Genomic DNA, 16,410 nt, shown 5'->3' with positions numbered 1-16,410 from the left:
TCTATCTTAGGGGGAGCAATGCTATCTTTATGGAATAAGGAACTATTCTGAAGTGCATTAGAAGCGTGTTCAGTCCCAGCTCTAACCGGACTGCGCACTATATTCCTCTGTAAAGGGGCGGCAGTAGCAGTAGGTGACTTGGCTGGGAACCGTAGGGTCGCTGGTTCGAGTCCCTGTGTGGACCATGAATGGAGTGTGGACTGGTGGCTGGAGAGGTGCCAGTTCATCTCCTGGGCACTGCCCGAGGTGCTGTTGAGCAAGGCACCGAACCCCCAACTGCCTGGGGGTGCCGGTCACTGGCAGCCCCCCTCGCTCTGACATCTCTCCTTAATTGCATGTATAGGTCCTGTCTGTGCATGTGTGTATTTCGGGCCTGTGTGTGTGCAACATGTATAATAATAAGAGTGAAAAAGTTCAATTTCCCCGCTGCGGGATAAATAAAGTAATTCTTCTTCTTCTAAATACACAATAATAATAATAATAATAATAATAATAATAATAACTTCTAGCTCTATCCGCGAAGAACTATGCTGAGTGAAGTGTAAAATTCCCGGCTTGTGTTAGTATGAACGTGTGGAAACGGCAACAAAGCTAGGGGTCCTTGTAAAAACGACATATCCCGTCATGCAAGAGGTCCATGTGTGTTATCTGGACCAATCAGCGGGGTTTCCGCTCGGCGCGACCGTATATAAAGGCAGGAGACACTCCTTTCAGTCTCTTCCTCTTCAAGTTCCGCAAGGAGTTCCAGGAGAATCACAGCGCCTCGGTAAGGCCTCCGTTATTCTTGTGTTCGTGCACAAACTCTTTATATAATTGTTGCTACTGTAAACTTATGCGTTTATTACCTACACGGTGAAGGATTTATCAACATTAACGCCAAGTTAGTGGCTAAATCAGCACGTTAGCATTGCGCGAGTTAGCTCAGTCACTGTAGTCACGCGGCATCAGACAGCGAGAACGTGTCACGGTAAATGACAGAACAGTTAAAGCTTTATTTATAGCGCCTTACCCCGCACTACACTGGCTTATTTTGTAATACATTTCCGGGCAATATGAATAGGTCTCGATTGCTTAGCTCAATGTTAGCTTAACGCTAATGTGTGAAGCACGTGGCAATGTCCTTCTCAACCCCTCCAGGATCTTCCATAAAGTAACAGTAACGTGCCCTTTTTATTTAAAACAAAACGAAGGTTCGTCATTGTAATTCACAAAGCTTGAGTTGACTCGTTTATTCTCCCCTACTACTTAAGTTAACATTAGATGATGCCTTTAAAATACTTCATTAAAGTTTACAGTTTTACGTTGTACACTTAAAAAACATACAGTGCCTGACGATAAACCAAAGGCCACCACGATGCCTTTGAAGTGCCCCTCATGCACGAGTGCATTACCGCCTTGCTTCGCCTTTCAAATCTGAGTATTACGTCCAGTTTTTGTGGCGCACAATTGTTTAAAAACCTTGCTGTTGGATTCAATTGAGTCTAGTTTCCATGCGTTATCTAGGATTGTTAACTTGTCTTAAATTAAAATAAATGGTACTTTTGAAACAAAGGTATACACTTTAAATTGATATTGGCAGTCGATCATTGTATTCAATTTGATCTAGTGCCTTTTTTACATAAGTAAATGGCAGTCCCATGAGTAACTGACACAGATTCCAAATTATTTTATGTGGCTGTCTGGTACTGTATAGCCTCCTGATTTATCTGTCTCTCCACAGACTTGGCTTAGCAGCTCTACCTGGCCTCAACCATGGATCTCTGTATAGAATGCAGGTATGTTTATTTCCGTCAAGAGTCTGTAAAGTTTCCATCAGGCTCCTATCGAAGCCATTCATGCTCTACTGTAGCAATGGATGGTCAACAGGTAGCCGACATGAAGACTTTCACCGACGGTCGCTGTTCAGTTTGAAAATAACTGTTTCAGCAACATTAAGGGGAAGGACATTCGGAATAAATCAGTTTCTGACTGAAACAGTTTGACATGCATTGTACTAATCACCTGACTTTTTCTGCAGCTATTGGTTAATGAAGATGGAAGTGGGAAACCTGAAAATGACCACATCACATAAAGGTACATTTCAGAGCCACATGTTGACTATGTGATTTTGGCTATGATGACATACTTGCCCTCACTGACACAAGGCTTGATTGAGACATTTTATTTAACTGAGCCACATTCAGCTAAAATCAGACTTCATAATAAAAAGTAGTGATGGATTAAAAGACATTAAATTGCTCCCTTTAGGTGACCCTCATGGCTGACACTGAAGCGACTGGATGAAGTTCTCATGTCAAGGTAACTTTAATTCAGTCTTATCCACATTACAGCATGCTATCCTAAGGACCAGTGCTTGTTGTAGCTCAAGGTTCTCCAAGTGCGTGCAAGAAAATGGGGTGGTCTTTGACTGTTGTGGCCCCTTGTGCCACCTGCAGCCACTCAACTATCCAACAGCTTTCCTGCTTTGAAAGTGCAGCAGTGATAACATGGCCCATTATTCATCCTAACTATCTTTCTATTACTGTAGGCATGAAGTCTGTTCATCAGCTTCACTCTGGTATCCTTGGCCTGCATGGACTCTTAAACCCTCCTGATCTGTGAAGGTATGTACTTTTTTTTTTTAAAATGATTCTTAATAAATCTGATCTATGATGACTACTTACAATGAGGACTGTTGGATGAAACTCGCGGATATGGGACTGAGATCAGCCTTTTTTAATGTCTGTATTAAAGTCTGCCAATATGCACCTAAGTTGGGTTTACTTTTCTTTCAGGTCAGTGAGCAGCCTGCAGAAGTAGAGGCTGTCTGGGGAGTGGCAACATTTGCTCACTGAGTGACATGCAGTAGGACCAAGACCTGACAGGGTATTAACAACCCCAGGGTGGAGGTAGTCACCAATCTCTGGCCCCTGCAGTGCAAGATGCTGAACTCAAGTTGTGCCTAGTTTTCCTGATGGGCAGGTGGCACTTTGAATGGTAGCTTCTGCCCCCTGCATGAATGCTGGGTGTGTAAATGCATTCCATTAAGTTTGTTTTCTTCCCCTGTGGTCAATAAAGTGAATCACTGGAAAAACTACTCACTCATTGTTTCATTCAAGCTATTTTGGGAATCCCTTTATTTTATCTTTCATTTACTTAAACAAGTTGTAAATGGTTGTTCATGTAGTGGATCTATTTACAATAAGGCCACTCTTGTAGACATTGTAGATTCCTGAGCCTCGTAACAGTTCATTCCAGGACTGGCGTTCTTGATCTCTCAGCAGCCTGCATTGAAGATGAGCATCAGTAACGCCCAAACCCATGCGGAACCATCTGCAACACCAGAAAGAAAATGGGTCACCTTAGTTAAGCTTGAGGGCTTGTAATGCTCAATGTGATTGCACAAATCTTATGTAATTTAATTGCTGAACAGCCTGGGTCATTGCCTGTCACCTGCAATGCAACAGGAATTACACTTGGACATAGTAATACAGGTGCTGGGAAAAACTCGACAGTGGTGTTTGAAGTTCATAATATGGTATTACAGATTGAAAGGAGCACTCCGCATGAAAAATTAGATTTATCAATAACTGACTCTGTCAAGTAACTTCTGCTTTCATTAGTTATCCTGTAGAAAGCTTTCTCAAAATGTGTTGACTGGTTATAGGACAATAGCATTTAATGTCAACAAATGCAATAGGCATACTGTAGAGTATACAAAGATGTTCACAGCTGTTACTGTAAAAGCATAATCAAATGCTTCAATCTGACTGGAAAGTGGTGTAAGACGCTTGTATTTAAAATGACTTTAAAGCTATTGGTCTCACAATGGTGGTTCAAGACTTAATAAATTTGTAATACTTAAAGTACAGAAGTGCTGCATTCAATTTAGATGTTAAAACTGATTTATTATAGAAACTACCACCTTGGAATAGTTGAGCCACTGCTGGTTTGACTTATACCTTCATGGTTGATACTTGGGTAACCTCATATGAATTGCAATGTAACGGCAAAATTTAATTTAAGCGTACACAAACTGAACACCCTCTTTCATATTTCTCCGTTGCCATATTTCATGATTATTCTCAAACGGAATGAAGCACTTTGAAGCAGCAGTGATGTTTTCTAGCTTTACACATCCTAGTCTTCATTTGACCCAAAAGGAAAAGCTCTGTCACATTGTAGTGAAACACTGACTTCACAGGAGTGAAGGCATTATATATGGTGGTAATGATTTATTTTGCAAATGAAACAACCTGCTGAAAACAATTTTCAAGTATGGTGTACCTTTAAGTTATTCATTCGAGATGGAAGGCAATTTCAACTCTGAAATCTCAGAGTCAGGGGAGCTGCTGCCGCTCCGGTCGCTGTACGTGTCCCTGTGAGGACAGAATTTATGAGTCAATCTGGTCTGATCGCATGCATGAGTAGAAACACGTAATCCGACCACGTGTTTACCGTGGAGACAGGCGGCAGCCCTTCTGTAAGTAGCCGTGCAGTTTCCCGGCTGCAGCCAGCAGCAAACCGAGATACGGAGGCGATGGCTTGATGGGGCGTGAGGTGAACTCGGGGTGATACTGCACGCCCACGAAATACGGATGATCTGAAACCAGTCAGATTTTAAAACAAAAGTTCACAAGTTTTTAGTTGAATTGTAGAACCTTTAAAAACACTATTATCCACAAGCTAAAACGCAATACAGCATTTCCTTTTCCGTACCATCTAGCTCTATGACCTCCATTCTTTCTCCTTCGACGTCCTGACCTACGAAGCGGAAGCCCTTCTCTTCAAAGTGACTCTTGAGCTCAGGATTGACCTGCACAAGGACAACAGAGTTAAAGACCCACACCGCTGTCAGTCAGCAAGGTGGTTTATGCTGTTAATGAACCAAGAGGTCAACGTACTTCAAAGCGATGTCTGTGCCTTTCATCCACATATTCTGCATCTCCATAAAGTTTGCCTGGAACACAGAACGGCTGTCAGCGCAGGGCGGAAACAACAACACAATGGGCTCGACGCAAAGTTTTTTTCCTTACGCAATACACTGTTGGTGGTCTTGAAAATGGTCCGTCTTTTCCCTAGCCTCATAGTTCCGCCCATCTGCCCGGGGTTGTGTTCCGGCATGTCGATCACCTGCAGAGGATCGCCGTGATTCAATGATCTCATTTCAACGTGCTTTTCAGGTCAAATTAAGACTCAAAAAAGAAACTTACCACAGGATGCTTTGATTCTGGGTCAAATTCAGTCGAGTTGGCATCTAAGTAAAAACAGACATGAAATCGGGTTTAAATTTTTTTAAAGTCAGTAAAATATACTCTGCTATGAATCATATTTTGTTAAACATGGTTTTCTCTAGAGGAGCTGGAAGCACATCTACTCTTCCTCCCTCATTAAGAAATTATGGATCAGGCTTCACGTCCCTGCACTATCATTATTTGATAATACTGCTGACATTGTTAATTCATTACTTGCGGGGTTCCTCAGGGTTCCATTCTCGGCCCTTTATATTTTCTATTTTGGTTAAAGTTGCATGTATTTTTTTTCTTATTGCCATGTGGGGACAGTGGAGCTCCACAACAAGCTGAATACTTTTACCTCATAACGTAGTTGTGACTAACATGTTAACAAACATTGTCAGAGCAACATTATCGCCCTGTTGACATTGTTAATAATGATTGTTAATTACTTGTGGGGTTGCCACTGATTGCTACCTGGCAGCTGTTACTGTCGAGCCCTGATTATTATTATGCTCAGGTGTCCTCAGATTGGTTAAATTACTGATTCAGGGGCAAACTATTAATTTTCAGCTTGACAAAAAGTATTAACTCTATATCTATTTGCAAGCTTTTTCTGGATTCATTTACCTGCTTCTCAGCCTTTATAAGTAAGTTCTAGAAAAATGATTCACCTGCTTTAATTCAACAAAATTCTTCCCCTACTTTGTACCAAAGTAGCTCTGATCTCAGGACTACTTGGAACACAGAGTTGAATTGTACTCTGTGTTTCATGGTAATTAGTAACAGAAAATAGTAAACTGGCTTTGCCACTTCAGAGCACGTTTAAATAACATGGGAACTCTTAAGTCTTTCAGCTATAATCTTTACCGTGGAAATGAAAGGGGAAACACTGCACAAGTTCAGTTTTGCTACGTGGGAGAATTTATATCACCTGTCCAGCCGAGCGTGTTCCTGGCAAATTCACATACAGCCAGCTGCATTCCAAGACACACACCTGGGGAAACATAAATATAAATCAAGTATGTTCACCGGTACTGATGTGAATAAATAATTAATTTAACTATTCTGAAATAGTTATCGCAGCATGAGGTAAGTAAGACATCGCTATCCTGTACCTAGAAAGGGTTTTTTCTGTTTCCTGGCCCAGCTGATGGCCTGAATCTTTCCTTCAGTTCCTCGGACACCAAAACCTCCTGGAACCAGGATGCCACTGAGGATGGTGGGAAAACAGTTGATGAAACCACACCTTTAAATGTTGTTGTGTTACTTGCAGTTTACGGTGTGTCAGCACTCACTCAGCACTGCAGAGTTTCTGCCATGCCTCGTGGTATTTCACTGGCTCCTCCTGCAGAGTGCTCGGCTCCAAATTCGCCGAGTCTATATACTTAGGGAAAAAGACACGCAGAAATTCAAGGTGGCGGGCCCAAATAGTTGATGCATAAAGACGACATGCAGCCATTGTGATGCGCGCAGAATGACTTGTATAGTTTTGTCCCCCACACGCTCTCCTTCTATGACACTCTCCCTCCAATGGTGTGTGAGCATTTAACCACTCTTTAGAGAGCAGCTCCACAAATCCTGTGTGTAGAAAAAACATCGCTAAACTGAGCTCTATGAGGTCAAAGGTTTGTCTGTTGCACCTAACCACACTCATCATAGCTAGGTGTGATCATGGCTCACACCTAGCTGTGACGTGCTAGACTCGGGATGAGGACAGAGCATGGAGTAACCAGTGGATGGCAGCACAAACAGGACCTGCAGTCTGGTTTTTAACTATTTAAAGAGGAGAACTGCATTGCAGTTTAACTTGATCACACACCTTTCACAATAAAAAAAAAACATTTAAATTGAGACCGAGGTAATGGACAGAGCTGCTACTACTATAATGTATAAAGTTAGCAGTTAGTGGCGTGGGTCGGCTTCAAGTAGTTGATTAACTAGTCAAGGGGGAATTACGGCTCTTTGACGGGAGCTGGATCTCATGGCTCTGTTCCTTTCTGGGAGCTATTCAAAAGAGCAGCTCATCATTCTTTTTTTACAAACTTTTATTGGAGGGGCGGGGGTTACTAGCCCGGAACCCCTCAAGGTTCTTTACTATGGTTAAATGAGGTTCGCTAAGAGTATTATGCTTGAGAGAATATTATTTTCTTCATGTTTATTTAAGTATTCCTGAGGTATTAGACAATGCAAAAAATGAAAATCTTAAAGAAATATGTATAAATAGTAACTTGCTAGCTTACTCCTACTGTGTTCAGGTATAAGTCACAGTTACCTAGCTAGCTAGCAATAGTAGCTGTGTCAAGCTCAGCTAGGTAGCTGAAAGCTAGCTGTTGTAGTAGGAGTTGCTAATAGCTAGCCATCTTTCTTTTGAAAGAAATTAATAAAGTTGTTTTCCCTTAGTTTGTTTTTTTCTCTCTTTCTCTTTCCTCTTCTGGGACCCAGACTTTACTTTCTTGAGGGAAGACATTCAGAGCTCACTGATCAGTAGATTAGCTGACTAAACCATTTTGTGCCTTTTGTAAGGGGTGAAAGGGTCCTCAGAGAACCTCTACTATTCTTTCTGAAATACATACTTCAGTCTCTCAACCAATATATTCGGCCAATTTTTTTAATAGATTTTCTGGCAGTTGTTCAAGCCTTTTTATTACAGAGGGAAAATATGGAATGGGTTGAGAGAGAGAGGGGGAGACATGCAGCAAAGGGCGAGGCAGGTCGGAGTCGAAGCTGCGCTCTAACCGCTGAGTCACCAGCAGCCCCGTTTTCAGCCATTTTTAAATTTATGTTATGTGATAGTTAGTAAACACTAATAAAAAAAAACCCTAAAAATTTTAATAACAGGCTTTCCAATCCACCTTGGTTGTGCATACTGTTACAGTGCATCTTGGATTTTTTTTGAGTTAACAAAATTAATAACTTGGTAAAATGTGATAATAAGCAGCGTGGGTTACCTTAACCTCCAGTTTATGGCTAATAGCCAGGGCTGAGTGCTCCAGTGCCTTGATAACAGAAGCATAGGAGTCAGAAAACTTGGTGTACTTCCCAACCAGCGCTATAGAGCAGTGCTCTAGTAGTCTGTCTGACCTGTTAAGAGAAGACAGCATTTACATTAGTAAACCATTAGAAACAAGAGCCTCTCTGCACAGGACAGAAGGAAACAGCAGTGGGTTTTTTTAGCCCTATTTTATTCAAATAATTAATGTTTGAGGTCTCACCTGTCAGACATCTCCTTCCATTTAGTCAGCATTCTTCTGGGTCGAGTTTCTATGGGCATATTCAGCCTCCTGCTCAGGTAGCCCACCACGCCCTGATGCTCCAGCAGTAACGGCACTCTGTAGATGGACGACACGTCGTGGACACAGATGACCTGGGGCGAGACGGGTCAGGGTTTAGAGAGAGTTGGGCTCCGCTTCAAAAGGTAAGAGATGAACGTACACTGGAGTCGGCGACGTACCTGTTCGGGTTCTACGTGGCAGAACATTGAGATCTTTTCTTTGACGGAGTTCTCCAGAGCGGTGGAACAACGACACATGATCTGTGGGGGTGGGGAAATACGGGTCATTTCAACAAAACATAACAAGAGATACATAAGAATGCAAAATTAAACAGCTGTATCATATTGGGTAATAAAACAACAACATACTGACTTTATGCTTCAGTTAACCTTACATTTATACAAAGCTAAATATTACTTTATACGTACTTAACTGCATCACATTACTTTTTATAATATGCTTGTACAACAATGTGTTTTTACATCAAACATTCAATTATTTATTGTATTGCAAGTTTATTACAAAACATAAATTAATGGAACACCGATGTTGGAAAGCAATAGGCAGCAAACAATACATACAACACCTTACAATGAATAAATTAAAGTGAACAAGTGTGAAGCATTGGTGATGAAGTAACTAGTATTTATGTTGTAATACTACTTACCTGGACAATGACAAAACAAACAGGCTTCACCGAGGTAAATTCAAGCATATTAATAGAACTTTTATGTACGTGAATGAAATTTAATACCCAAATCTTAGCTAGGAGAACTGGTTCCAGAGAGGCACCAAGACTTTGCTGGTCTAGAACCAAGAACCGCTTATTTCAGGGACTGGGGACGGGATTATCATGACCAACAGGACCAACTTTAACTTTGCCAATTTAATTTTTTTAAAAGAGCTTCAGTATGGATGTAAAAACAAAGCAGCGGTTGTCTGTGTATGGAGATTATGATTAATAATCATTTTCTTTATATAGCATCCTAAGAACCGAGGTTACAGAGAGCTTTGAGCAAAGCTAAAGCAGGGTATGCAGAGGGAGATAGAACAACAAAGAGCCAGACAGTAGGGCCTAACTCAAGCAACACCAGATTAGGGTCAATAGAGACAAGAGGACAAAGATGCAAACATAGTAGAGAAAAGACAAATACAAGCATTAAAACAGGACAAACATAAATCAATAAATACAATAATAAGGAAGAGTAAAGGTAAAAAGCCTAATTGGTTTTAGCCGCGCACATAATAACCAGGCGCTTGCACCTGATACGACGGCAGGGAATAGTATCCATGAGGGGGGAAAGCATCCTCAGACGGGTGCATAAATGCAGCACCACAGGCGCTGGCTCAACCCCCAGTACGTGCTCACAACTGCACAACACTCGCTCAGCCGTCAAGTTGAATTTTGAGACTTAGGAGGTGGCCATAAAATTGGTGAGCACCACATGAATGTCTGCAGTGTGTCAGTGTCACTTCGACCTTACCACCTCTAGATGTCACTATGATTTTGGTCGCCGTGAACATAAAGTCTGAAAGAGAATTCCAAACCTCCTGTTGAACTTGTGCTTTAAAAGGTTCCAGACTGTTCTGGAGGTAAAAATCAGGCCTGGCACACAAATGTATCCAGCAGGAAACATGAAAACGCACAGAGACACAGTAAAAACAGAGCATTTCTAGAAGGATGTAGTGCAGATGACTCACCAGATCAGGGGACAAGCCCAGTCCTCTTAGTTCTCTGACACTATTCTGCGTTGGTTTGGTCTTCTGCTCTCCTGTTGCACTGGGCTGGACACAATAACCGAGACATTACATGTAAGTGCTGCTGTGTGCTACAGAAGCCGCAAAGTGCGCACAGTGAGACGGAAAAAAAGAGTTTGTTAAAAATCAATTTGGACGTTATACTGTAAATCGATTATGAATCTTAGAAGATAAGAATCTCGATTTTTACATTAATCGACCCCCCCCCCCCCCCGCTAATAATATCCTTGTTTTCAGCACTACTATATAGTTTTACGTCCAAATCAACTAATCTAAAACCACCTGCCATGTTTTATCGTGGACACAGAGTGACTCACCACGTGTTGAGTGCACAAAGCAATAGATTATGTTCTATATCAAAAATCGCTCTTTTCTACAGAGAATCCTTGAAAGGTGAGCAGGCTGTAGTCAGCAAGCAGATGTCACAGTGGGGAAACAGCACAGGAACTTCACCAAGCCCTTCTGTAGCGTGACCCACATTCTCAGTATACAGCAAACACGTACGTTTACCAAACTACTACTGCATTCTCTCCACGCCTGCTTCGGTTTCAACCCTCACATGTGACCCTGTCTAGTTCTCAAGCAGACACGTGTGTTTCTTTACGCATGTTTGCACCAGTCTCTTGCTCCCTCACTGCTCAGAGGACTGTGCTTTCTAGACTCAACAAAAACTAGGAAAACTTTACTCCACAATATATTCAGGACATTCAACTAAAAATAGCTTACTGGAAGAGGGAGGGTTTTGTCTGTCCTTCATACTTGCACTACTGTGTGTTCAAACAAAAATAAAAAGAACGTGTATCCTTATGGTTTGTTCGCTGTACGAGCTCGCCCCCAACCGTGACTCTTAAACTGGGATTTGAACTGAATCGTGACAAATTTAAATGGAGCGTTTTAACTTGTTAACAATTTCAACATGCAAATTCTTCTCAGCTGTTTTGTACCTCCAGTGAGGACGAGACACACTTCTGAACAATTTGCGGTCATTTGATGTGCCACACATTTGCATGCATCGGAGATAAAAACAGAAAGGCCTGAAAGTGTCGCTCTCTCACCTGTGGTATCAGACTGACGTGAATATTGCAGAAGTTCTCCCTCTTCACTTTAAACTGGAACTGCCTGAAGGCCTCAATGAAAGGCATACTCTCGATGTCTCCAACGGTGCCCCCTAACTGCAAACAAGCACACAGTCACAAGTGTTAGCAGTGACGGCAGCCTTTGCCTCAGCAGATATCCCTGTACGAAAAACCTAAAAAAAATAAATGATGTGAGCAAATTAAAGTGTAATTCCGTCGCAAAATCATCCCATGGTCTTTATTGACACTTGCATACATCAAATAAGCCATCAAGACAGGTTTTTTTCGTGTAACAACTATTAACGGAGAAATCCCGGAGAGTCCCTAACAGCCGGACGTGGCTAACACAGATTAGCTCGGGGCAGTGCAGTGAAGGCATTAAGGGCCCCTTACCGTGCCCACTCACACTGTACCGCGCCCAGGCACGGCACGCATGCCAGCTGCAGCCCATTTGGGAGAGGTAGGCTTTTGAAAAGCACGTTTGTACATGTACGATCATGAGCGTGCGCACATGTACAAGCACTAGGCCTACGGCGGTCCCGATGTCTGTTTATACAGATCTGTTCCCCGCGATGGACATTTTAAAAAATGCAGCGATGCAAGATGCAATGGTTCGCGGAGGTTTGATGCGGATATGGAGTGTTTACTGTAGATTTGGACAGATGGAATGTTCAAAAACAGTAAGACAAAACTAAATCTCCTAGGGGTGATGGCGTATAAGCGAAACACATTTCAAGTAGTGCGAGTACAATCAGGCCTGGGTTAGGGGGAAGAGGGGGGACTATAACTCTAAAGGACGGGGCACGGTACGAATGGACAGTGCGGATGCGCCCTAAAACTGCTTTTTAACCACTAATACTGCTCAAAATAACAGCAAACCTCTGCAGTAGCATTAGAAGAGTCCTTACACATAAAACAAAGCACCAATGGGCTCCTTCCCTTTGGATTGACTTTGGTAATCCACTTGAATGGACTTTACTATGAGAGGAGCTGGTACAGGGGCCAGTAGGTAAGTCTTTAAAACACTCTTAATAAACTCTGGGTTCATAAACTACGTTGTTGGTGCTTTGTTTTATGTGTAAGGACTCTTCTCATACTGCTGCAGAGGTTTGCTGTTATTTTGAGCAGTATTAGTGGTTAAAAAAGATGTTTGAATGCCTTCACCGTACTGCCCAGAGCTAATCAGTGTTAGCCACGCCCGGATGTTAGCGACTCTCCTGGATTTCTCCGTTAAAAGTTCATAGACGAAAAAAAACTGTCTCGATGGCTTATTTGATATATATATAAGTGCCGAAAGAGACCATTGGATGATTTTGCGGCGGAATTACACTTAAAGTGCTCAGCTTACCTCTATTACACAAACTTGCGGTTCCACATCATCGTCATCAACTGGTACTTTGGCCTGTTTCACAACCCATTCCTGGATAGCATCTGTGATGTGCGGCACCACTGGAAAACAGAGAGAGAAAAAAAACACTCTTGGTTAATCATTTCTCTTCAGCATGGCAGCAGCACGATCTACCAAACTAAAAACAGCTGAGTTTACCCTGTACAGTCTTGCCCAAGTAGTCTCCCCTCCTCTCTTTGTTGATGACTGACTGGTAGATCTTGCCGGTGGTCAGGTTGTTGTCTCTGGTCAGCCGGATGTCGAGGAAACGTTCGTAGTTCCCTAGATCCAAGTCCACTTCACCCCCGTCATCCAGCACAAACACTTCCCCTGGAGAGAGTGGGCACGACACAATCGCAACACATGCATAACACGTGGTTGTTTAATTCTGAGCGACGAACGATCTTTTCCTCTGACATACCATGCTCATAGGGTGAAAATGTGCCCGCATCTATGTTGATGTAAGGGTCGATCTTGATGGCAGTTACATGCAGGCCGCAGGACTTCAGGATTGTGCCCACACTGCTCGCAATGATGCCTTTGCCAATGCCTGAGATGACTCCTCCGGTTACCAGGATGTACTTCATCATTATGCCCTGGTATCTGGAGATAGATAACAGATTAAAGTCAAACAGTGGACCGTACAAAACTAAAAATATTACAAATGTATAGTGCATGAATACAAAACGCCAGCTTAAAATATAATAAAGAAGTACAGTTACAATTATGGCTGGGCGATAATGCAATGTTATAATTCATCGTCTTTCAATGGAATCGTATTGTGATAAAATCATTTGCTGGGCTATTTGTTACACAATTACGTTGTTTAAATTGATAATAACTAGCACATTAACTAAAATGATTTATATCGGATGATTGTATGTGTGTGAATGTCTGTAAAAGTCAATGTAGAGCTGGGAAAATGTTTTTTCTCTCTGTAATTTCACTTGAAACCATCATGTTCATTCTGCAGTAACATTCTTAACAAAATGATAAAAGGCATTGCATATGAAAATAGGCTTTAGCGTGTGGTTATTTCATATGGACTATTAGACTATTCATTTATTGAATTGACAGAAAATGTGCTATATTGTGTTATCAAGATATTAAATGACCTATATCGAGCTAAAAGATTTTGGCCATATTTAAACATAATACTTTCTGCTCTGCTGTGGCTCTCATTTAATCGGGATTCAAATATCTGACAGGAAATATTTGGACCGGTTTATGTGCCAACAAGGATGGAGAGCTCATCTCATCTTCAACCGCTTATCCGGGGTCGGGTGGCGGGGGCAGCAGCTTTAGCAGGGGACACCAAACTCCCCTTTCCCGGGCCACATTAACCAGCTCTAACTGGGGGATCCCGAGGCGTTCTCAGGCCAGTGTGGAGATCTAATCTCCCCACCTCGATGGAGATGCCACAACTAATGGCTGGATCTACGGGCTGAACCTCATGTCCGTGTTCTACAACGTGGACACCAGTGGCGGATACCCAACCACATTTACCGTTAAAACTCCTGGTTACTTAAAAAATGTATCTAAACTCGGCTGTCACGAAACTTATATGTAAAGCTGAACGGTTTTAACCCTCCCCACAACACAACATTTTCCGAAAGCATGGCACATTCGAGTCGCTCGGTTCCCCGCACAGTACGGGCCGAGCGGGCGGGGACTTCCTGATTCCCTGGTCGCTGCTACAGGACTACAGCGAGAGCACCGCCCGCCCACTGTGTCGCCATCCACAAAGTCAACGGACCAAAGTTATACCGCGAGACCAATTAGCTTTTGTTGAACTCGTAATATCGATGTACGTCAAACACTATCAGACACACAGAACCAGGACCTTTGTTAGTTTCTGTAGTGGAACAAAACACCACACTGAACTTTTGCTGCACCGTGGCTGACTTAGGTTACCGTCTGTAATTACAGGAGATAGCTAACGTGCGCTCCGCTTCTAAGAACCGCGTCAAGCTAGCCGACTTCACGCGACGTGCGACCAGAAAACCCGGCGTTGTTGCTTTCCAAGTAAAAGCGAAGATAACTTTCATACCAAAACCACGACAACAAAACAAAATTGGCCATCTCTAGTGGTTTTACACACTCCATATAGCTTACGAAACTTCGGCTGACATGTAGTCAGTCTTTATATTAAACTGCAAACAGCTCATGGTGAGTTCAACGGAATTTTATTTTTATTCCTTTAACGGAAGTGACACGTATTTACAGTGTCCCGCTTGTAGCTCAACGGTGTTTGCTAAAGTAGCTAGCCAACAGCCTCTCTATTAACAGCATCAAATATCAACTCACCAGAATATTCCTCAGCCAGAGCTGTTCTTCAAAACAAATCTCTTCGCAAGAGCTTTTGTCAGAGACAAAATCTCGATCCAGATATCAACGCTTTTGCTCGTGCTCTCCTACAGACCCATCTACTGACAGTGCACGTGTATGGAGCACGACCCGGGGCTGCAGTACATCATTCATACAATCCACTCTCAGGTTACAAACACAACGGAGCGCTGCTTCTTCTTCTTCTTTGGTGTTTTACGGCAGTTTGCATCCTCTATGTTGCGTTGCTGCCACCTTCTGGAAGTAATCCACTACTGCGCTAGCTACATAGATCATTTTGACTGGTCTCCCAAGAAGCCATTATCCTCCTCTTCATTTCTCTGCATACTCTACAATATTTGATGTTGATGTTTCTGTTAATCCTGTTTCCCTTAGTTCAGCTAACATCCTTTCTCTTTTTGCCCCATACTTCTTACATAACACAATGCTGTAGGCTTCTGTCTATGGCTGATGGCATTGCTCGCTTAAAGAAGAAGAAGAAGAATTCCTTCATTAATTCAATTTTTTCTCTCTGATATTATTATTATACATGTTACACACACACAGGCCCGAAATACACACATGTACGGGACCTATATACATGCAATTAATGGAGAGACGTCAGAGCGAGGGGGCTGCCAATGGATCAGCGCCCCGAGGCGTTGGGGGTTCGGTGCCTTGCTCACGGCACCTCGGCAGTGCCCAGGAGATGAACTGGCACCTCTACAGCCACCAGTCCACGCTCCATTCATGGTCCACACAGGGACTCGAACCCCTGAACCACCAATGCCTAATGTTGTTTGTTTCCTCAACATGCATGCAACTTTACCTGTTCCCCTTGCTGTACTGCCCGCTCTGCTTCAGGGGATTGTCTGCTGCTCGATGTACTGTTGCAACTCCTGGTTATTTTCTTTCTCCAAACAATATATTCAACTCTTCCCTTCACATTTAAACAGAGTTGGGGAATAGTGAACTACACGTAAACTACAGTTAAAGGTCGAATATCGTCACCCTGTTAAAATAATCGCCTAACTCATTTTTTTCAAGTTTTTCAGGAAACACAAAAAACTTCACCAAAAGTGAAGCACACTTGACATAGGCCATTATCTTAAAGGAGTAAATACACATGATCTGATCAACTGAGGATGAAGAGGATTTTACTACAGGTGGCCGGCATCATGAGAAGATGATTTAGGCAACAAACAAAAAAAAACATTTTGACTTGGGCGACTATTTTAGGTGTGACGATATGTAGAATCTTTATTAAAAGCTATATCTTTTTTAATAAAATAATACACCCACGGGACATTTTGAGGGGCCCAGAATGAAGGTATTGCTTTTCCATAAAAGAAAACACACTTAAACAATTAGTTAAA

The 16,410-nt window shown here is 42.4% G+C and overlaps 1 protein-coding gene and 1 long non-coding RNA gene across 2 annotated transcripts; one reads left to right on the top strand and one right to left on the bottom strand.

Annotated features, from left to right (window-relative positions):
- The first annotated feature begins 719 nt into the window (after nucleotides 1-719).
- On the top strand, nucleotides 720-3,068 carry LOC310955469. Its single transcript, XR_014593445.1, has 6 exons — nucleotides 720-766; nucleotides 1,721-1,775; nucleotides 2,018-2,073; nucleotides 2,248-2,298; nucleotides 2,528-2,603; nucleotides 2,775-3,068. It is a non-coding gene; the product is annotated as an uncharacterized lncRNA (long non-coding RNA).
- Nucleotides 3,069-3,176: 108 nt separating this feature from the next.
- ctps1a (CTP synthase 1a) lies at nucleotides 3,177-15,164 on the bottom strand. The gene is made up of 19 exons (XM_083925053.1): nucleotides 15,017-15,164; nucleotides 13,131-13,312; nucleotides 12,869-13,039; nucleotides 12,671-12,771; nucleotides 11,302-11,418; nucleotides 10,190-10,273; nucleotides 8,668-8,748; nucleotides 8,429-8,580; nucleotides 8,165-8,297; nucleotides 6,512-6,600; nucleotides 6,332-6,426; nucleotides 6,148-6,210; nucleotides 5,193-5,236; nucleotides 5,016-5,112; nucleotides 4,884-4,939; nucleotides 4,699-4,795; nucleotides 4,438-4,582; nucleotides 4,267-4,358; nucleotides 3,177-3,312 (listed from the first exon to the last, which is right to left on the bottom strand). The coding sequence occupies exons 2-18, from the start codon at nucleotides 13,297-13,299 to the stop codon at nucleotides 4,274-4,276; spliced, it is 1,779 nt and encodes a 592-aa protein (XP_083781179.1). The 5' UTR covers nucleotides 13,300-13,312; nucleotides 15,017-15,164; the 3' UTR covers nucleotides 3,177-3,312; nucleotides 4,267-4,273.
- Nucleotides 15,165-16,410: the final 1,246 nt, after the last annotated feature.

Source organism: Echiichthys vipera (assembly GCF_963691815.1).
Source record: "Echiichthys vipera genome assembly, chromosome: 13".
Classification (NCBI taxonomy): domain Eukaryota; kingdom Metazoa; phylum Chordata; class Actinopteri; order Perciformes; family Trachinidae; genus Echiichthys; species Echiichthys vipera.
This window is presented reverse-complemented; position numbering and strand designations above follow the sequence as displayed.

Bases quoted from the DNA above. Each gene is read 5' to 3' on its own strand.
- ctps1a (XM_083925053.1), bottom strand. From the start codon at position 13,299: ATGATGAAGTACATCCTGGTAACCGGAGGAGTCATCTCAGGCATTGGC. The intron at 5,113-5,192 runs GTAAGTTTCTTT...GATCCTCTGCAG, and splicing joins CAGAATCAAAGCATCCTGTG to GTGATCGACATGCCGGAACA. The intron at 4,359-4,437 runs GTAAACACGTGG...CTGTCCTCACAG, and splicing joins GGCTGCCGCCTGTCTCCACG to GGACACGTACAGCGACCGGA.